The sequence below is a fragment of the Epinephelus moara genome, chromosome 19, assembly GCF_006386435.1.
Source record: "Epinephelus moara isolate mb chromosome 19, YSFRI_EMoa_1.0, whole genome shotgun sequence".
NCBI classification, from domain to species: domain Eukaryota; kingdom Metazoa; phylum Chordata; class Actinopteri; order Perciformes; family Serranidae; genus Epinephelus; species Epinephelus moara.
Genome location: NC_065524.1, coordinates 13122050 through 13143461, shown reverse-complemented (window position 1 = coordinate 13143461; position 21412 = coordinate 13122050). Strand labels below are relative to the sequence as shown.

The 21412-nt window shown below is 42.1% G+C and overlaps 2 protein-coding genes and 1 long non-coding RNA gene across 6 annotated transcripts in view; 1 reads left to right on the top strand and 2 right to left on the bottom strand.

Moving 5' to 3' along the window:
* Positions 1 to 21412, top strand: part of cdh23 (cadherin-related 23) — a 206229-nt gene that overhangs the window by 145049 nt on the left and 39768 nt on the right. The window contains exons 18-35 of the mRNA XM_050070372.1: positions 3152 to 3224; positions 4186 to 4302; positions 4764 to 4876; positions 5074 to 5181; positions 7109 to 7298; positions 7603 to 7748; positions 7902 to 8121; positions 8685 to 8837; positions 9071 to 9184; positions 9890 to 10038; positions 14196 to 14256; positions 14781 to 14929; positions 16283 to 16418; positions 17080 to 17468; positions 17850 to 17951; positions 18101 to 18103; positions 18274 to 18423; positions 19826 to 19954. Of these exons, the coding sequence (XP_049926329.1) occupies positions 3152 to 3224; positions 4186 to 4302; positions 4764 to 4876; positions 5074 to 5181; positions 7109 to 7298; positions 7603 to 7748; positions 7902 to 8121; positions 8685 to 8837; positions 9071 to 9184; positions 9890 to 10038; positions 14196 to 14256; positions 14781 to 14929; positions 16283 to 16418; positions 17080 to 17468; positions 17850 to 17951; positions 18101 to 18103; positions 18274 to 18423; positions 19826 to 19954 (2502 nt within the window). The remainder of the gene's footprint in view (positions 1 to 3151; positions 3225 to 4185; positions 4303 to 4763; positions 4877 to 5073; positions 5182 to 7108; positions 7299 to 7602; positions 7749 to 7901; positions 8122 to 8684; positions 8838 to 9070; positions 9185 to 9889; positions 10039 to 14195; positions 14257 to 14780; positions 14930 to 16282; positions 16419 to 17079; positions 17469 to 17849; positions 17952 to 18100; positions 18104 to 18273; positions 18424 to 19825; positions 19955 to 21412) is intronic.
* Positions 10081 to 12909, bottom strand: LOC126406251 (uncharacterized protein C10orf105-like). Of its 4 annotated transcripts, none has more exons than XM_050070380.1 (2): positions 12798 to 12909; positions 10081 to 11285 (listed from the first exon to the last, which is right to left on the bottom strand). In XM_050070380.1, exon 2 carries the CDS (start codon positions 11271 to 11273, stop codon positions 10767 to 10769), a length of 507 nt encoding a protein of 168 aa, XP_049926337.1. In that variant the 5' UTR covers positions 11274 to 11285; positions 12798 to 12909; the 3' UTR covers positions 10081 to 10766. The 4 variants fall into 4 exon arrangements, with proteins under 4 accessions (XP_049926337.1, XP_049926338.1, XP_049926339.1 ...); XM_050070381.1 differs by having other exon boundaries at positions 12804 to 12903; XM_050070382.1 differs by having other exon boundaries at positions 12830 to 12903.
* LOC126406253 (uncharacterized) lies at positions 17341 to 18863 on the bottom strand. Its single transcript, XR_007571680.1, has 3 exons — positions 18671 to 18863; positions 18264 to 18387; positions 17341 to 17473 (listed from the first exon to the last, which is right to left on the bottom strand). It is a non-coding gene; the product is annotated as an uncharacterized LOC126406253 (long non-coding RNA).

The window sequence follows — 21412 nt, the reverse complement described above, 5'->3', positions numbered from 1 at the left end:
GTTCATGCAGAACAGAGATGTTTTAATTTATTAAAGTCGTGAAAAATGAGATACTCCTGCACAAGGTTCTGGGTGTTAATTCTATAAGATACTGCTGCTGTTCCTGTTGCATGTTTGTCTGACACCTGAATGCATTCAGTTGGATTTTTTCTGTTGTAAATGTTACGTGCCATTTGTCTTTTCTCGTGTTTAAAAGACCACGACACAATGTCATGCACTGGCAGTCTCCCGCTACATGGTTTCATTTGAATGCTTATCCACGTTTTCTACACTGTGTATCTCAGGCATGGCAAACACCCTGTGATCCATGTCTGATTACAGATCTTTATGGATGGCTTCTGCACTCACTGTAGCTTTCTACACCCATGTCTGACTGTGTTGCTTTTGTGGGATAACTTTGTTAAAGGATGTGAGGAGATCAAGTCAGCTTGTTTGTACTCACAACTTTTCAGTTCTCATTTCATCCAACATATGACACGTCAGATTCATAGCAAGTTAGAGAAAATTTTTCATAGGACTGTGAATGTGTTTTTGTTCTGCTTTGCATACAATGGGCCTCATTCATATAAACAGTCCATACGTACAAGTCTCTGCTTAAACTGTGGGTATGAACATTTTATGCAGAAATCTTGGATATTTTCCTACATTAATTTGTTCATACTCTAAGGAGAAATTCAGAACTGCCTCAGACCATGTGTTTGCACAAATGATGACGGTAAGGCTGTCTTAGAGGATGTAAATACACACCTTTTAACTAGAGTATGGCATGTCTTAATTAAAATATTTGACTATAAATGTGTCCCAGTCCGAGCTAACAAGAGTATATGAGAATGACCGTATTAAAATGTAACAGTTTTGGACTTATTTTAAGTGCCATGAAAATTATATTATTGTTATTAACAGTCATAAAACAGTATATAAAAGATACTAATTTACGTCCAAGCAAGTGTTAATATGGCCTATCTAACACTGCTTGAAGATGCTACAGTCTGTTCCTTCAGGAGAGACCGACTGAACACGTTTAACAAGAGTGACCAACGGCTCATCAGTTGTTTCTAAATAACAAGATGTTCACAGAGCTCACTGATGGCCTGACAGTAGTGTGTCAGGAACTTAATACGTGCATAGAAACAATTTCAGCAATTTCCCCATGATACACCTCTCTGCAAACTATTTCCTTAATAGACAAATGGAGGTGTGGCAGTATGCTGATTGTGAATAGCGGGCACACACCTATTGATATAGAATGATTCTGATTCACTAACTTAAGCACAACAAAATTGGCCAGGACACATGTCATGAATCCTACTGTAATTTTGCGTGCACACTTATTTTATGTGCAAAGTAAGAACATTTCTACTATATATCAGTGAATGAGGCCCAATGACAAATCAAAAATATCTGATGATGTTCAACTGCAGCTTTTTATGCTGTCCTACAATACCGTATGCAGTAATCGATCTTCTATCTATCATGACTAGCAATTACATTTAACTTAATGATGTACCTTGCCACCTTAATATGTGCTCTAATTTTAAGGCATCAGAAGAAGCCGTGCCCACAGTAGAGGATGAAAACAATAATATTACAATCTATGATGTGTTGTATTTTTCTGTCCCCTTTCTGCATTTTGAAGAACGTCCCGATGGAATTCATCGAAACCACTTGTAATATAAATGTGGTGTACGTGGTGTCCTGCTGACTATTTTCTATAACAGGCTTATTTTTTGAAATCGCTCTGTCTGCGTTTATCTGTTTTTTTTAAATAGTAAACATGAATGTTGATCTTTGCTAAGATGCTATAAATACAGCAGTAAAAATATAATGAGCAACCAGAACTCATAAACAGTCTCTCCACTGGCTCTTAAGCTCATTTCCCCTGATACAAATCCATTATACAAGTAACTTTTAGTCATAAAAGAAGAAGTGACAGAGTAGAATGGATGAATCCAGCTGGAATATTCTTGAATATTCTATGCAAGGACTGTACACATATCTATACACATCCTACATGAGGGAGAAATATTGTGTAAAAGAATGAAGGAATCTGCTGGAATGCAAAAACCAACAGGGAGAGATGTGCTCGATTCTGTATTCCTTCTGTCTCTCTCTCTCTCGCTGTCCTCCACAGTGTCGTGACTCACACCACAGGGGTTTATCAGTAGCTGGCAGCATCGCACACACACAATGCTTTACACCAGTGTAACACAGAGCCCAGATAGATAATGGTGCCAGTGACTGTTGTTAAAGTGTTAACATTTCTCAGCAGCTCACACAGTGGGGAGCCTCTCTGCGAATAGCCACACAACTGGATGTGTTGGTGTGAAATGGAGTCTAATTCAATGAGTGGGAGGTTGTAAGAAATATAAATGCTCTAAGGAAGTCTGTGTGACAGTGGATGCTGATCCATGTTGTAGTCATTCATTCCTGTCAAATTACTGGTCCTGATTACCCTTTGTTTTTAGGTAAAGCCATTAATAATCATATTTGGAACGATTTTCTGGCCTAATATTGTGAATGTGTCTTCTTTTAATATCTACCTCAGCTTTTGCATTATTCCTCTTCTTATCCGAGTCCAATTTTTTGAGCTCCTGCAGTTCAAAAAGCAATGAATGTGACAATGCACTGCCTGGTTAGGATATTTGGTTTAGCTTATTGTGTTTACTTTATATATCAGGTGTAAAGTAGTGCCTGATTGGATGAAGGAAACAGAAGCCAGCACAAGTGAAACACTGTTTGAGGCCATAGATCAAAGTGGTTTATGGAGATTTCAGTTTAATCAGTATTTAGAGCATGTGCATTTGTTCTCACCAATAAAAACATGAAAGTAGCAGAGGACTTTTATTTGGACAATGCACAAATCGGTTCCCAAGAATTCACCAGAATGCAGAAAATGAAGTGTCTGATGCTCAATTTTTTTTGGCTAAGAACCCCAAACCCCCTGTTTGATGTGTGCCCCCGCCAATGTTGAAACAAAACCTACGCCTTTGCTAGTACTACGATTTTACTATTAAAAACATTTTGTGCTCCTCAGTATCTTAATTCCCAAATATGTCAATCTCAGTGCTGATGTGTGATGACATTTATCTTAAGCACATGTGTATTTCTCATTGTTTACCATGTCGATTTGAGCTGTTTATTCCTCCTCCAGGATGAAAACGACAACCCACCGGAGTTCAGCAAGCCGTCCTACATTGTAAAAATCCCAGAGAACATTATTGCCGGTGAGTCATTTTATACATTTGGGGTTAAAGTTTTGTTGCTGGAAAGCATTTTCTGGTGCACAACCAACACAGCACTTAAACACTCCAAACAGCTCAAACACCATGTGTAGAACATACCGTCACCCCTTACATGAATTGCCTTACTATTACCATATTCAACAAATAGCTCTTCTTTCTTCAGGGTGTGTTTTTTTATGTTGTGTTTTATATGCTTCCTCTGGCCTCCTCCTCTACTATCTTATTTGTTATGATTTTGCATAATGTTTTTAAATGCTCAGTGAGAATGCAGCATATTGACTATTCAAGGCAAAATCACTGGCTGCTATATTCATTCTCATGCATGCATTCAGAGGACTCTTTTATCCCAGACAATAGATTAGTTTCCAGTCGCTAGAGTGAAATGAGATGTTTGACCGCCCCTTTCTCCTTCTGAGCTCCAGCAGACGCCGGCCACTTTCTATGTCTCGGATCCGATTTAAAGGAGCACATAGCTGAGCGGCTTGGGCCAAGGCTGAGGTTTAGAGGACTGTGGCTAAAGTGCTTGGCCCTGAGCTGGGGGCCCAAGGCTTGGGCTGCGAGGCTGAGCTCAGGGCTACCCCTGCGGCACTGGCTAGCCTCTCATCCCCCCTGTCTGCCTGGGTATTGATCAGGCCTGTGCCAAGTATGGGCTGTGCCAAACAAGCTGATAATCCACTAATCCATAAACCCACTCACTGCCATGCCATCAGTTGAGCTGTGGATGGGGGCGGTGAAGAAATTAGCTCTCTGAATGCCATTTCAGTCTGTCTCTGCAGCTTGTCTCTCTCTGTCTGTCTTTCCTCTTTACTAGACTTCACATATTTTCCCCATGACTCTGTCTTCTCAGTTCACTTTTTTCCGCTCTCTCTCTCTCTCTCTCCCACTCCATGAGTTGTAACTTTCTTTCTGTCTTACTCCCTTCATCCCTCCCTCTCCCCCACAGGGGCAACTGTGCTGCTTGTGAATGCTACTGATTTGGACGCCTCGCGGGAGTTTGGCCAGGCCTCACTCATCTACTCCCTGGAGGGCTCCTCTCAGTTCCGTCTCAACTCGCGCTCAGGTGTGTGTGTGTGTGTGTGTGTGTGTGTGTGTGTGTGTGTGTGTGTGTGTGTGTGTGTGCTAGCATGTACAAGTGTGTGTATTTTCTGACCATGTACTTGTAACTGAAACAGATTTTAGAGATCTGATTCCATTTTCATTTCAAATTTGATTTTTTTTTTTTTTTTTTTTTTTCAAATAATTTTGCAGTCAGTTTAAACCTGGTCTGAAAATGACTATTACACATCTGTGCTTATTCCGATCTGTGTCTGCAGTGCCTTTTTCTGTTTCCTTCCTATACTCTTCACTTTGCTAGTGAGAACACTGTTACTAGGCTTTGTGGATATTTTACATTTGAGTTTTATTCTGACTGACTCATCCTGACATGAGAGCTACCTTGTAATGACATGTCTGGCCTTCACTCGGGTTTCCTGCCTGTTGCATTGTTTAAATATTCTTGATCTGATTTCGTGTATGTTTCAGGAGAGATCACCACCACGGCCCTGCTGGACCGAGAGCTGAAGTCAGAGTACATCCTGATAGTCAGAGCTGTGGATGGAGGGGTTGGCCCTCAGCAGAAGACTGGCATTGCCACGGTATCTAGCTCACAGAACAAATCAATTTCCTCTCCACTGTTTAATCAATAACCTTTTGAGATAAAGTTATATTCTGTATCTTGTTCTATGACTTGTTGGCTTCTAAGCTACGTTGATCAAAGGTGTCTTACATAACTGACATCATAAGTAGCTCATTTCCTGTTTGCCTTCATTTTCCTCACTCCCACTTTGTGCAGGTGAACATCACCATCCTGGACATTAATGACAATGCCCCGGTGTGGAGAGACGAGCCATACCATACCAACGTGGTGGAGATGAGCCCAATAAACACTGATGTTATCTCTGTGAGTGGTAGACTTTACCTAAATGCTAATGTGAAGCAGCACAAATGAACACACTGAAATGGTAATTCTTAGCATTTGTTTTATTCAGAGTAGGTGGTTGTGAGGGAGGTGGTAGATGGTTGCTGAAATTTTAGGAGATAAATTATTGAAATCTTGGCCTCTAGGTTTTGTATACAAATGTGATGTAAAGAGAGCAACGGTGTCATTGAGTGATGTTTTTTAATGTTTTGATTCATTATCATAGAGTGGTATAATTTGATTACTCTGACTATGCAAACTTGAATTAAGCAAAAAGTGTGCTTTTATTAAAAAAAAAAAAAAACAACGTGGTCTCAGAGCGGAGTGATCAAAGTGTGAAGTTTGAAAATTGTTGTTGTACAGCATGCAAAATCAGTGCATGTTGAATGATGCATCTGCATGCATAGTCCTTCACTATTGATGGGACAAATTGCCATCACTGCGTAGGTCATCACAAAGTAAACACTCTAATATTACCCCAAACTCTCTCATCGTCCTGCTGGTGTCTTTGGCAATGTGTTGTTGTTAATTAAGCCCTGATTGTCCATTAATTAAAGAGGCGTCAGTGAGTGTAATTAAGGGAGTCCGATTGCTAATTAAAATGTAGCCTGCAGTCATACGCATAGCAAATTATTCAGCTGCTAGGCAGAAAAGGAAGTGAGAACCCATCTTGCAGAGTGAGAGAGAGTGGGATGGAGAAATGGTAGGGAAAGTGAAATGAGAGATACAAGTGTTGCGCTGCTAAAATGTTGCTACATTTTCCACTTATTGCTGCTCTCTTGTAGCCATTCCTCAGTTGAGTTCATTCATGGTGCATCCAGTGATGCGATGCATACTGTATGTGACTCTCTGCGCTCAGTGGACAGACACTGTTGCCCCTCTGACCATTTTTCAATATATTGGACCACCCAGGCTTACAGTCCTGTAATTGGCCCCAATGTAGCCCTGGCCCAACCAGTGTTTCCATGGTGACAAGAGGCCACCTGCTGAGTCCTCCTGGAGGTGTCCAGTGAGCCGATGAATTTGGTTGCTGTGCCCAGTGCAAGGATCAGCCCACTTAAATCTCAGAGCACCCCACCATCGCTGCTGCAGCCTCTTACATTCAGCACCTATACACATACAGTGAGCCTCCCCTAATATCTCATTTCAAAACAATATTCTCTTTTCTGCCACTCTGCAGTCAGAGCAGGGCTACAGTTCAATAGACAAGGCTAATATATTTGCTCACCATCTTTTAATGTGCTCTGCTCGGGCCAGAATTGATTAGTTCAACTGGCCCCGGCTAGACACTTCCCCACATCTTATATCACCTACCTTTGTCTCCCCAGTTGCTAATCAATGGGCCTCTGAGATGCCTGCCTACCATGTCCCCTTAATAATTAAATACCTGCAAAACCTTTGTTCCTCTAATGACCAATTAACCAGTTTCCAGCGTTTTTAGTCAGTGCACTGAATAATTGATCAGCTCTTTAAAAATCAGCCAGTGTTTTAGCTGGGCTCCCGGCTTCACGCATTTATCACCCATCGCCACTTTGTGTCAGAAAAGAGACGTTACCATTTTTCTTTTAGCTGACTGATGTGTTCAAACTGTTGGAAGGGGTTTTGTGTGAAGACACTCTTGGGGTGGGGTGGGGCTGTTCTTCTTACTATTACCATTACTATTATTCTTTTTCCTTCCCTGATTCATTTTCATTCCTCCCCTCTTTTCTCCTGACATCTTAAATCCTTCCTGTCCTGATATCTTTAAGTTCTCCTATGTCATACTTTTTCATTAAACCATCCAGTATAACTTGAGGATTCTTATGTGGTATGGTAAAACATACTTTTTGAGTGTTAAGGGTTTTTTTTTTTTTTTAAATAAAGGATGAAGGATATTCAGAAAAGTTTTTCCTGTCTCTCTCCTGTCCAGGTTCTGGCAGTGGACCCTGACAATGGAGGCAACGGGACAGTGATGTACAGCATCAGTCCAGAAAACCCCTTCTACACCATCAACAGTAGTACAGGAAAGATCCGCACCAGTGGTGTAACCCTGGACAGGGAAAGCTCCAACCCCAGGGACACAGTTCTCATGAGGACCATTATCATCTCAGCTGTTGACCGTGAGTAGTGTGTATGTGTGTGCTTTGTGGGATGTCAGTTTGCACTCTTATTTGCTTCCCACTGTGTAAATTTGTCTGACTCATGAAACACCTAAACCATCTGTAAGCAAGCTTTAAATAGCTCTATATCATTCTCAGCAGAAAGCTTTCGATTCTGACCGATTAGCCTCTTTCTTCAAGCCTCATTCCTCAAGTTTTATGTTGACCATGAAACTTTTTACTGTGGCTAATAAACCCCTTTGACCGTGAGAAATAGGGGGTGTGTGTATGTGTGTCTTTATATGTTCTCTGGCGCCCTCTTTAGGTGGTACCCCTCCACTGCGCGCATCATCAAGCACCACAGTGTTCGTCAACCTGCTGGATCTCAATGACAACGACCCGACTTTCCTCAACCTGCCCTTTGTGGCTGAAGTGCCAGAGGGACTGCCCATTGGATCCTCAGTTTTCAAGGTAAAATATAAGATATATTTGCGCATGATGGCATTTTAAAAAAAGGAGAAGGATTCAGAATTTATCTCACCTCTCTTATTATCATCCACTGTGATTTACCCTTGGTCTTTCTCCCCCTTCCTCTGTGTCATCCACTCTCTCTTCCTGCTGTAGGTCCAGGTGGAAGACCCAGATGAGGATAAGAATGGATTGATTACAATGGCGTTACAGATGGGAATGCCTCGCCTTGACTTCTACCTGAACACCTCCACTGGCATTCTCACCTCTATGGCAGTCCTGGACCGTGAGCAGATTGGACAGTACCATTTGAGAATCATTGCATATGATGCAGGGAGGTTCCCTCGCACCTCCACTTCAACCCTCACTGTCACAGGTACGAGTCTGCAAATGTGACTGATGATGATAATGATGATAAACTGGGTTTGATTTCCCTTTGCTGTCTCTGAAGTTACCCTACATTTGAAACTGCCAAGCCATGGTATGATTGGATTCTGCATAAAGTGAAGAGTTGCTTCATTATGGCAGATAGTTAACCACTGACTTTGCAGGAATCTGCTGAGAATGATGCTACCACCTGCTGGTTGGACATGAAAAATCAATCAGACAAATGGACTGATTGCTGTGAGCATGATAAAAAGGGAATGGAAAAAAATGAATAGGGTTTTCTGGCATTTCTCAAATGAGTCAGAAGCATCAAAATATTTTCAACTGTTTTGAGGAGATCTGTTTCACGGCTCTTGACTTCACAGGGAAGTCGGGACGAGCCGTAGACCTGAGCTACAAAAGAAACTCACTTGTTTTACAAAACTCTGAATCCTCTGATTTATCAACAGTCTTTCTACTCACTGCACCACCCTGCTGCCTTATTTGTCCTCATGTGCATCTATCTGTGTGTCCTCATGTCTTTCTGTCTGTGTGTTTGTGTGCATGGGTCAGTTCTGGATGTAAATGATGAGACGCCCACCTTCAACCCTCGCGTGTACAATGTTTCCCTGAAGGAGAGTGTCCCTAGAGACCACATTGTAGCGCGCCTCAGCTGCACTGACAACGACGCCGGCCTCAACGCCGAACTTAGCTACTTCATCACAGGTCAGAGTTCACAGTGGGAATTGTTTTTGTGTGTCTGTGAGCTACAGTGTTGTACAGTTATGGGGACTATGTGCACATATGGTACCTTTGTCCATCCATCTGTCTCTGTGTGTGTACAAGGTGAGCATGCCTCTTTAAGCATTATAGCTGTACTGTATGTGTGTCATTGGGTATTTTTATTACCAAAATGCTGTGAATGAATTTGGAAATTTGTTTGTGTTTTGTATTTTTAGGTGGTAATCAGGACGGTAAATTCAGCGTGGGCTTCAGAGACGGAGTTGTTCGGACTGTGGTTGGCCTCGACAGAGAGATCCAGGCAGCGTACACTCTGGTCGTAGAAGCTATAGGTGTGCCATTTTTATAATGACAGAAAACCATAATCATCATCTATCATCCTCCTTTTTATACACTGTTTGTATTTGTTATAATAGGACTTGTTTTCTTACTTGTTTTGTTTGTGATCTTCAAAGCTGCTCCTTTCTACTCTTGTACGACAGTGATGACAAAAAAAAGTGATGCCTGCACATCTGCAGTGATTTCAGACTATTGCTCAACTGCCTTTGTTCCTGTTTGAAAAGAAAGAACAAAAACTCTGAGGTTTTCCTGTTTTGGAAACCATTGACTCAGGGTGGCTTATCTGCTGAGGGGGCCAGAGACACAAGAGATGAGAGAAGAGGCAGAGATAATGTAAAGCTGTGCAAGAGAACAGAATTATTGTTCTAATTCACAAGCAGCTGAAACTGACCCAAGTTTTGATGAGCCAACAATGTTCCAGTCTTACTTCTTCATTACAAGCTATTTTTGGTTTCTGCTTTATTGTTTTAAAGGTTTATGGATTGTTTAAAGCAACATACGAACACAGAACCAGTATTATTTTGTATATGTGTCGTAATTATATACTTGTTTTAATTTATAGCCTTAGGCTGTGAGATGTACAGCCATGAAATGAAAGCAGACTCTATTTCAGTTGTCTTGGCATCAGCCCTAAAATTAGCATTAACCTGAACGATTGCAGCTGATGTGTTTGTGAATGTGTCTTTTCCTGCATATAGACAACGGTCCAGCGGGCAGCCGGAGGACAGGCACAGCCACTGTATTTGTTGAGGTGCAGGATGTTAACGACAACAGACCCATCTTCCTACAAAACAGCTATGAGACCAGCATACTGGAGAGCGTGCCTCGAGGAACCAGCATCCTCCAGGTAACACACACACTGCTAAACACATTCATTAACATACTGCACTTTCAGCACTCAAACTTAAAAGCCACTTTATTTCTTAACACAACAATCACAAAACACGAAGACTCAGTCAGAGGATGATCTCTTTTTGGCTCAGGTTATCTTGACAGTATTGGTAACCCATTGTGTTGTGAGACCTGTATAAAATCATACTATAAAATAATTCCTTATGTTTGTCTTAATGCAGAGGAATTACCAGATGGATGGGGTTTTCTTGAGCAGTTATCAGAGTGAAGCACAGGAATGATATTTGTACCCACACTTTGAATGTGATGGAGGAATAGTTTTAAGATTTGCCTTGAAAGTAGAAGTCATTGCTTGAACCAGTGCCTTGCTTTTAATTAATCAAGTCAGAATGTATTCCTATACAGAATGTGAGATTTGACAATGCATCAAATTCTTACTCAAAACAGTCCAATAGTGTTAACCTGCTATGGAGGCTGAAATGATCAGTCACATAAATGTGTGAATGTGCGACTACAATGACTTCTTGATTGGCTAATTTTAAAGCACCTGTTTTGTTGTAAACCTCATCCACCTAGCATTCAAAGTATTGTAAAACAAAGGCTAAACATTATTTTTATGTACTCTTCACTGACACCTATTAGCGATGTTCATAGCACCAGCCATTAGATGTACAGTGTATCACTTGTGTGGAGCAGTCAGTCAGCCCTCATCCTGTCCTCGAGTCAGATTTCAGTGACATAGTCAAATAAACAAGGCATAGTGAGATGGGGCTCCACACTGGCTTCTGGCTGTGGTGTCTGTCGGGCTGGAGAGCGGGACGCATGCATGCTGTCACGCTCATGTGGCCGGCGATGGGGCGGCCGTCTGAAGGAGATGTTGTACGAGCGCCGATACGAGCCCAGCCTCTTCCACACCTTGAGCTGAGGCTCACTGGACTGACTTCTTCCACGGGTCAAGCTCTCCCCTGGGCTGCAGCTCGCCTCAGAGTCCCCATCGTGTTCTGAGGGCCGGCACACTGCCAGGAAGGCTGCAAACCCTGCCAGCAGCAGTGATAAGCCCAGCACCACCATGATGGTGAATTCTGGGTCGTGGATGTCTGAGGAATAGGATGGAGGCTGTGGGATGGTGGGAGAGATGGTGGTGGTTGTAAAGCTGGACAGAGTTGACAGAGTGGCATTTTCTTTGTGAGACGTAAAGGTGAAGTTGGAGCCTGGTTCAGTGGTGTTCATGTTGTCTTGGCCCTGGATGGAGAAAACAACGTTAGATTGGAAGTCTATGTCAGGACAGTGTGTGTGTGGCTACAATATGTGTGTGTGTGTGTCTGTGTCTGTGTGTGTGTGTGTGTGTGTGTGTGTGTGGGGTCAGCCTTTGTCAAAGTGCCACAGCAGCTCTCTGCCTCACTGGCCAAGCCTAACCAAGCTGAGTAGGTTTATTTTCACTTTATTGGGATCATACACTCAGGGGCTTGTGATAAACATACACACACACACACACACACACACACATGCACAAATATACACGGAAACGGCTGCATGCACATGCAGATGCGGTGAGTGTTTGGCATTTGCGGCAATTATGTAGCTATTAAATCAAGGACTACAAAACAGTCAATGCTTGACAGGCTTTCTTCAATGTAAAACAAATTGGGTTTATTAAAATGCCCCATGTAAAATGCAAGGCACCCACCTCTTCTACCCCGGTCTCCAATTATCCCCCCCTCATTCTGCGTGCCCCCATCTTCAGCATAGTAACATTTGTAAATGTCATCGTCCTTAATTCAGCGGAGACAAAGCATGGCTTATCGGTTTAAGGGAAACACATTGGGACGTGAAATTATTTTTAAGACCAAATGCCAGGAAAGCTGTGAAAAGGCCACTGGAGCAGGATGGCTCGTTAGAGAGTCAGTTCATTAGTCAGCGCCTCCAAGCACATATGCCACACGCACACACACATACATACACACCCACACAGCTATTCAAACACAAACTTTCTTGCTCACCCACACATACTGTAGACCGTGCTGCATATATTCGTGATTAGGCACACGGCTCTTAAGCTCGGCAGCTTAGCTGTAAGGTACTCTCCCTCTCTATCACCCCACATTGTTGCTCCTTCAGATCTGACTGCTCAGCTAGTTTTGAAACAGTCATTTCTCAACTTCCTCACCAGCACATTTTATCTAACTTATTCACATTTGTAAAGTTTGACCAATTGTGCACTCTCAAGTTCTCTTAACAGCATAGTTTCAAATGCTTAATAGGGTTTTTTTTGCCTTTTATTACCACCCAGTTGCTCTCTGATTCATGGTATTTTCACCATATCTCCTCTGTATTATCTACACAGTGTAAGAAACCTATGAATGGGGAATACATTAACAGTCCACAGATGTCAGATGTGTAGCCTCTGTTTGCTAGAATTCAAAACTACCTCCCAGATAAGTCCTTATCTTACTTAACCAAATGCATACAAAAGTCTCCACACACTCCCTGAGAGAATGTGCTGTTCGTCAAGCACATGTCAAGCAGCTCACATGTCAAAATGTGGATTTCAGGAGTTTTCTTTCAAAAGACTCCACATCAGACACAAGATATAAATTGTAAGAGACATTAATGATATTGTTAGCATCTTACGACCTTAAGATTTGAAAGAATTGAATTATGTTTACCTCTAAAATGCTAATGCTAATTAACATTTCTTTCTCAGACTGAACCTTTAGTAATTTGGAATAAAACCCATCAAAAATGTATACTCACACCCACACTTTAGACACTCTTTAAAACAACACCTTGCTTAGTTCCAGTAACTGAGGTCAGACCTGTTTCTTGGCTCCACACACTTGTTTTCCCCCCTTAAACTGCTGCTTTCCCAGAGACAGAGGGGAAAACGCTGGGGAGGAAGAGGGCAACGAGGAGGAAAAAGGGGTAAAATGTGGGTAACAGCATTACCATTAAAATATCTCACTGTTGTTTTAATCCCAGGGAGCCAAAGACAATGGTGTGTTTTCTGAGCCATGCAGAGGCTTAGTGAATAATCTCTCAGTGCTTACACTCTATATGCTTACACTTACAACATCTGGCTCTGCAATGTACTCTTACACTTTATACACCCCCTTTTATGGCCGAAGTGGTGCAGTCCGCTGTGTAATACCCTATTCATCACTCACCAATCTGACCCCCCAGCCTCTTTTTTCTCCCGTCTCCCCCCTCCCCTCTCCTCCTCTTTCTCCTCTTCTCTCCACATCTCTTTATAAAGCTAATGAGACTGAAGTTGGGCCCCTCTTCACAGGGAGAGTGAGAGAGAGCAAAGGAGGACACACAGGGCAAGAGAGAGAGAGGGGGAGACTGTGAGAGCGTGTGTATTTGTGCGTACCTGAGTGCACGTACATGTGCTTGAGTGTCTTGAGTGTGTGTCTCTGTATGCAGTTGAATATGCACTTTGTAGGCACCTCCACAGGGTTTGACACATCACGGAGGAGCAGGGTGTGACACGAAGTCAGCCTCATCCAGTGCCAGCGGCTCTGTGCCTCTCTGGATTCAGAAGTCAGTCTTATGACATGGCCCATTCACCAGCAGCCCAGCATGCTCCACTATTTATCTGTGTACACTGTGGAGCCATGCTGTCTGCGCTTGGTTTGGGTTTTTGGCTGCTTCTGGCACTCTGCCTGTGTCAGAGAGGGAGAGAAGCTCTGCCATTACGGACTTACTGCCAGGCTATGTTGGGGTTGTTGTGGCAACAAGACACTGGGCACCAGAGGATGTGTGGGGAGTGAGAAAAAATACAGATTTGTCCATCTGTTTATAGAAACTACTGAATCAATACAAAATTCTATGACATGTTCTTTCTATCATGTGACTTTATGGGGATAAACACAGAACAAAGCTCCAGAACTGAGCAACACAGTCACTGGATACCAAATACAACTACTCATTTCTCTCATGATGATATGCATAGTTTTGCAGTCCCCGTTGTCAGACTGCAAAATGAAAAAAAAAAAAAAAATCTAACTTTGTAATGGTGCCAGTTGTGAATGAAGATTCATGCCATTGCTGTTCCTCATAAGTAGCCTAATGCTTTTGTTTACCTATCGTGGATTTGGCTGTCATTATTATTTTATGTAATTACAGACTTTCTACTTGTGTTTGTCTGTACAGGTTCAAGCTACAGATGCAGACCAGGGGGAGAATGGTCAAGTTCTGTACAGGATCCTCACAGGTAAGTGTTTGATGTGTGTGTGCTTCACACATGGTCTCCTTGCTTCCACACAAATGCACTGAAAGATAAAGCTCCCAAGATGAATTAGATCAAATCATTAATTTGGTAGTGTGGTTAATCCAATTTTTCACAAAAGTGCAAACTAGATCTTGAACACAAGTTTCCAGAATTGTAGTGATCCAAGCTTTTGAGGCAAAATTTTTCCAATGGGCAGGTATGGTAATTCCTCTCATTTCCAATGCAATTTCTCTTGGCTAGAAGCAGTCAGTGTATATCTTGCTACAGTGAAAATAACAGTAATGACAGGATCCCTGAAACAAGTTAATTTGTGTTGGAAGCAGCTTAAATTATCTCACCAAAATGGCAGATGCCTCAAGTGGAATTATCTAAACCCAGAGACTAGATTAAATATTTTGATAAAAATGCATTTTTGTAAAAGTCTTCTGCTCTGTCTCACTTTCCCTGTCTGTGTGTCTGTGTGTGTGTGCATGTGTGCGCTCATGTTTGTGAATGAATACATACAGGCAACAGCAACAATCTGTTCAGCATAGACAGACAGACTGGGCTGGTAACAAGAGGCCTCAGGGCACTGGACAGAGAAACCAGCAGCTCCCATGTGTTGGAAGTGGAGGCTTACAACAGTGACAAGGGCAGCATGAGGAGCTCCGTGAGGGTGAGGAAGAGGAGGGTAGCTGGAGGGGGATGGGAAGAATGCTGCAGCGTGCAAGTTTCATCCTCATGCTTAATGCTAAATGTGTAACATAACTTAGGTAGCTTGTTCTTTTTATTATAGAGCATGAAGATTTATAAATTTAAAAGGAAAATGTGTCTAGCTTGTAAAAACGGGCAGTCATGTCAGCCCCCTCTGATATATCTTACCTAGAAATGTGGACTTCAGAGGATCCAGTCCCTTAAGTGGGACACAGATATGTAATATTTATGTCTGTGGTCTCATTACCAAATGCTGGCGCCACACTAGAGGATAATTGGGCAGATTTTGGGTCCTATTCGCCTCTCTCAACAATTGCGGGGGTGTTCTCAACTCAAGACTGGTCTGAACATATTGTCTGCCCAAATGATCCTGTAGTGTGAGGGGTTTTACATAAATAATCTTAATTTTACCGACTGAATTAGAGTCTCCCCAATTGTCGTGTGAAAGAAGCAGGGATGAAATATTGAGCAGAAATCCACAAAACTCAATGACTGCAAGATGACTGGGAAGCGTCACCTACTTGATGTTGCATATTTGTGTAGAACCAAGGGCTTATCTCCAAGTCTGAAAAGTGCCCTAAACCTGCATTCTTCTTACTGGCCAGCAGGGGGTGACTCAACTGGTTGCAGAAAGTGTGATTGAAGACAGAAAATGACCCTACATCTCACTCAATGTATTACCTTAGTAAATGTTTTTCTAATAAGTTTATGGTGATGACACAGTGGCTACGTCCACTTCTTTTACACAGCCTTTAGCAGTAGCTTATGGTAGCCCCCTTTGAGACTTATAATTAAGCTTTATTTCCAACTCGCCTCCAGCTTGTGCTGCAAAATGTATAAGCCATGCTGACTCAGTCTTCTCAGCTATGACTTAATATCCTTTTTCTCTCTCTCTCTCTCTTTTTTGTTTTTTGGTGCAAAACATAGCACACACAAGTGCGACCAGCTGACGATGACAGTCTGCCTCCATGTTTGTTTTTTCTGAAGTTGCTTTTGATCATGCAAGTTTCTGTGAGATCCCAAGTCCCTGGAATCGCCACTCTGCTATTGTTTAGTTTAAGTGCCAAGTGTGTGGTCCTGCATCTTGACTGAACTATTCGATGTGTACATTATTACCATCAAAATTTTAAATATTGGTTAAATCTGTCATTGAGTCTGTGGTCCTCCACAGTCTCCCTATCATTTAAGATTTCAAAATCTTCTAGTGTGCTCCAGGCAGAACAGATAAAACAACCAAGCCCCTTTACCGAAGTGTAAAAGTATTTCTCAAAGATGACATGTATAGTTGATGTGCCACAAATGTCTTCCCCTGCAGGTGATCATATATGTGGATGATGCCAATGACGAGGTGCCAGTGTTCACCCAGCAACAATACAACCGCCTGGGCCTCAGGGAGACCGCTGGCATTGGCACCTCTGTGATTGTGGTGCGTGCTACAGATCCTGACAGTGGTGAGTCTAGTCTTAGATCAATCAAAAGAACCAAGCAGAGGGAGCGGGCTGTTCTTGTCAGTTCTTGTTGTTTAGTATCGGGTTTTATTCTCATAGCATGAAACAGAAAGAGACATTTTGCTGACTATGGCTTTAAACTTCCCACTTCTGCATTGCAGGCTTCGGCACGAGTCAGTTGTTTGCAGGTCACTAACCCTGACACTAGTGGGTGCCACTCCAAAAGGGAATATCAAACCTCTTTACAATGTTTTTACCTTGTTGTATCATACAGGCACATACACAAAAACTGCACTAACTGGAACTGACATTTAATTCTTTACTTCTGCTCCACAGTACAGACTTCCTCTATTCACTTCCCGTGGTGTAAAGTGTTTCTTGGACACTCATAACGCATCTGATGCTGTGACATACTTTTTCCAAAACATCAGAGCAGGCCTAAAACATAAAAAAACATAGGCAACAGAACAGTGTTGACATCAGGGCTAAATAAAACATAGAAGAGGAAGCTTTTGTACTGTAACTACAACAACAGTGTTACAAGGTTTTAAAAATAACATAATTATCCTAGTAACTATTTTAAACTCTCACAGTTGTTGAAAAATGTCTTTAAAATTGTTATTGTAAATTAATCCACACCAACCACCCCTTTCTTCCTGCTCAGGTGATGGTGGAGCCGTCGCTTACGCCCTTGTGTCCGGCTCAGACCGCAAGTTCGAGGTGGATGTGAGCACTGGCCTGATAACCACAGTGGACTACCTGGACTACGAGACCAAGACCACCTATCTGATGAACGTCTCGGCCACTGACCAGGCTCCACCATTCCACCAAGGCTTCTGCACAGTCTATGTCACACTACTTAATGAGCTGGACGAGGCTGTGGCCTTCTTCTCCGCCGGCTACGAGGCCTCGCTCCGTGAGAACATCGCCACTGGGACAGAGGTGGTCCAGGTGCAGGCCCAGTCAGCCGACAACTTGAATCAGTTGACTTACCGCTTCGACCCTGATACGTCGCCTGCAGCTCTCGCCCTCTTCAAGATAGACAGCGTCACGGTGAGCTGGGGAGCAGTGAGGCAAAGGTCACCAATGATATGAACACAATGTACATGTCTCTTTTTGTACACTTCAAAGACTACACCCACCTTCTGTCAAATACGGTTCATCCATTAACCGCAGTGTCATTCTATAACACCTCTCCCTCTCTCCCTCTGTGATTTAAGCTTGTTGCTGCATGACTGTAAGCTGATCAAAGAGCTTGTTTGCTTTGAAGTCATTTGATTCCTTTGATAAATGAGAAATGGGGATTTTTTTTGTTGATTTTCGTGATACTTGTCAGTGTCTGTCCTTGCTCCCTGTCTGTCACATGAGAAGATTTCTATCTTGTATGGAATCTTTATGGAAGGAATCTTCATGCTGATGTGTGTGATGTTTCAGGGTCGCATCACAGTGACAGGCCTGCTGGACAGAGAGAAGGGCGATATGTACACCTTGACTGTTGTAGCTGATGATGGAGGACCTAAAAAGGACTCAACTGTGGTATGCTTCATTCTGGCTTATGTTGTTTTTTTCATCCCTCTTTTCATGTACAACATTCAGTTTATTACAGCATGTCTCGTGTCTATTCTGTTGTAGAAAACTTAATGGCATTCCTCTTTTATTCATTGCATCTCTCACTGGAAGTACAGAAGGTAAGACTTGCTGTTCTTTTAAAATGATTCAGAGTATGAAAGGCAACATGAAACGTATTTATCTGCAGTGTGTTGTCTTTTTAGGTCGGGCTATGTAATTAATTGGAAAGGTAAGTATTTCATTGATTTGCCAAAGCGTGGAGCTTATATTTGATCTCACCTCTTGACAGGTTTCAATCACCATTCTGGATGAGAACGACAACAGTCCAGAGTTTGACATCACGTCTGATACTTCAGTGGACATCCCAGAGAACACGCCCATGGGGAAAAAAGTGGCAGTAGTGCTGGGAAGGGACAAAGATGCTGGATTAAATGGACTGGTGAGAATAAAGAAGAAAGATGGAAACACATGGGGGAAACTCTAATTAAAGTTTAAAGATCTCATATGCGGCACTTACACATCAATCAGTTATTTTCACAATACATTAACAGATAAAACGCTGCAGGGAAAAGTTGCAGCAGTGTGAACTATCCCATCTTAGCTCCACTCAAGCCAACTGATTGCTTCACATGCGTCTTAGCTTGTCACATCATCAGCAGCTGGTTTTAAAATACAATGCCTATTACCTGTTTCAACAGCCAGTTGGCTTGCAGCAGAGTCAGCTGATCAAGTCAGTTACAAACTGTAGGCAGACAGTGTCTTTGCTTGCTGTGGCATTCTCTGACAGCCCTTTGTCCCCGCTGAGCCCAAGTCCATCTCATTTATCCTCACGACTGTTGATGTGAATGCCATTCTCTCTCCTTATGGTGTGTCTGTGTCGGACAGAGGGTTGCTGCTGCTGCTCACTGCATGTGTGCATGTCAAACACACAAAATTAAAAAAAAAAAAAGGCATTTTCGGTCATTACTTGTACCTAAAAAGCAGGAAGTTAAAACGAAAGCACAGAGAGTTGTTGCTTGTCCAGTTGCATTGATGTAAACTGGCAGGTTTTCAGAATGCTGCAGACCATAACAATTTGCAAGTTTCAACTCCTCAAAGAGTAATTCTTGTGATTACACGAGACAATTACCAAAAAGACAGGCTTTTACAACACATTTTACCTTGTGTTTGTCAGGAAATCTTGTACAGTGCTTTACAACACAAAACATAAACATGTTCCTCCAGTGAAAATGATGCTAAATTTCAGTTTTTGTCAATAACATATGGTGAATCAAAGTGAGATTAGCAGGATCAGAATCTGCTCTCTTGGATAAGTATGTTAACATGTGCAAGGGATTTAACTCCAGTTTGTAGTGGCTCTCAGCGTACACACACACACAGTACCAGCAGCTGTTTTTAGGAGATATAGAAGATTGATAGATGAGCACCACCTTTTTCACTACTACCTTTTATACATGCTGCAGACTGCTACACTTTTTTTTTAAACTTCTTACATTCTGCTTGTGCTAATTTTTCTCTCCACCACCAACCCAGTTCACTCCTGTCTCTCACTTACAAATTTTTTCTTTCTTAATCATAAATTCAGTGACATTTGTGTGCTCTAGGTTCTGTTACTTCATGGGGTCTGTGTCGGGCTCCCCATCTTGAGCATGTGCTGTGATTTATTCAAGATTTAAAGCCTGTACAGCCAAATACAATCATTAAACTATGCTATGGGTTACTCTATGATTATAGTTTCTGACTGAACCTAAGCTACTGTTTAGCTTAGCTACTGTTATTTGTTTACTGTTTGTCTGTCCTTCTTTCTCTTTCACTCATTCTGACTCATCACTCTCTCTCAGGTTAACTTCACTCTGGTGGCAGGCAACATGGAGGATGTATTCCAGATCAAAACCGTGAACCACACTTATGGGGAGGTTTATGTCAATGCTCCTCTGGACAGAGAGTCAGTAGACCGCTACCTACTGAAGGTCAGGCAACAATCCACATGCAGTCATGATATCATTCACCACATATCTATATGGCCATACACACATTCTACATTAAACCTTAACCCTGATCTGCTGTCTAACCTCAGCCTAATTATAAGCTGAGTCCACATGACACTTGACTTTTTTGACACCATAGGAACATCAACGTGTATGAATAATGTGTTTGAACTGATCTGATCATGTCAAAAAGGTGGGACACTGTGTAAAACTTAAAAAAAACCCAGAATGCAATGATTTCCAAATTCTTCTTGGCCCATATTCAACTGAATACAGTCACCAAAGGCAATATATAATGCTCAAACTAATACACTTTATTGTTTTTTGTAAATATACACTTGATCTGAAATGATGCCTGCAACACATTCCAAAAATGTTGGGACAGGGGCATGTTTACCACTGTGTCACATCACCTTTTCTTTTAACAGCACTCAGTACAAATTTGGGAACTGAGGATACTAGCTGTTGAATTTTTTAAAGTGATTTTTTTTTACCATTCTTGTATAATATATGACTTCAGTTACTCAATAGTCTGGGTTCTCTGTAGTCGTATTTTGTGCACCAGAATGCGCCACACATTTTTAATAGGAGACAGGTCTGGACTGCAGGCGCAACAGTCTAGTAGCTGCAGCCTTTGACTACAAAGCCATGCTGTTGTAATACGTGCAGAATGTGTCTCATTGTTTTGCTTGAATAAGCAGGGACGTCCCTGAAAAAAGATATTGTCTGGATTGCAGCACATGTTGCTCCAAAACCCTATGTACCTTTCAGCATTCATGGTGCCGTCACAGATGTGTAAGTTACCCATGATGCCATGTGCACTAACACAACCCCATACCCCGCTTTTGAACTTTGAGCTGGTAACAGTCTGAATGGTCCTTTTCCTCTTTAGCCCTGCGGACAAAACGTCCATGATTTCTAAAAACAATGTGAGATGTAGACTCGTCAGACCACAGCACACTTTTCGACCATGTGTGAGTCCATTTCAGATGAGCTCAGGCCCCCAAGAAGTTGGTGAAGTTTCTTGATGTTGTTAATAAATGGCTTTCACTCTGCATGCTGGAGTCTTAACTTGCATTTGTAGATGCAGCAACAAACTGTGTTTACCGACAATGATTTGCAAAGTGTTCTCGAGCCCCTGCAGTAATATCCTTTATTAAATCATGTTGGTTTTTAATGCAGTGCTGTCTGATGGATCAGAGGTCACGGGCATTTAATGTTGGTTTTCAGCCTTGCCCCTTATGTGCAGAGATTTCTCCAGATTTTCTGGATCTCTTGATATTATGGATTGTAGATGAAGAAATCCCTAAAGTTCTTGCAATGGTTTGTTGAGAGAAGTTGTTTTTGAACTGTAGCACTATTTGCTCACACAGTTTTTCGCCAAGTGACCACTCTTGCTAATTAACAACTGAGCCTTTCGAGGGTGCTCCTGTCATACCC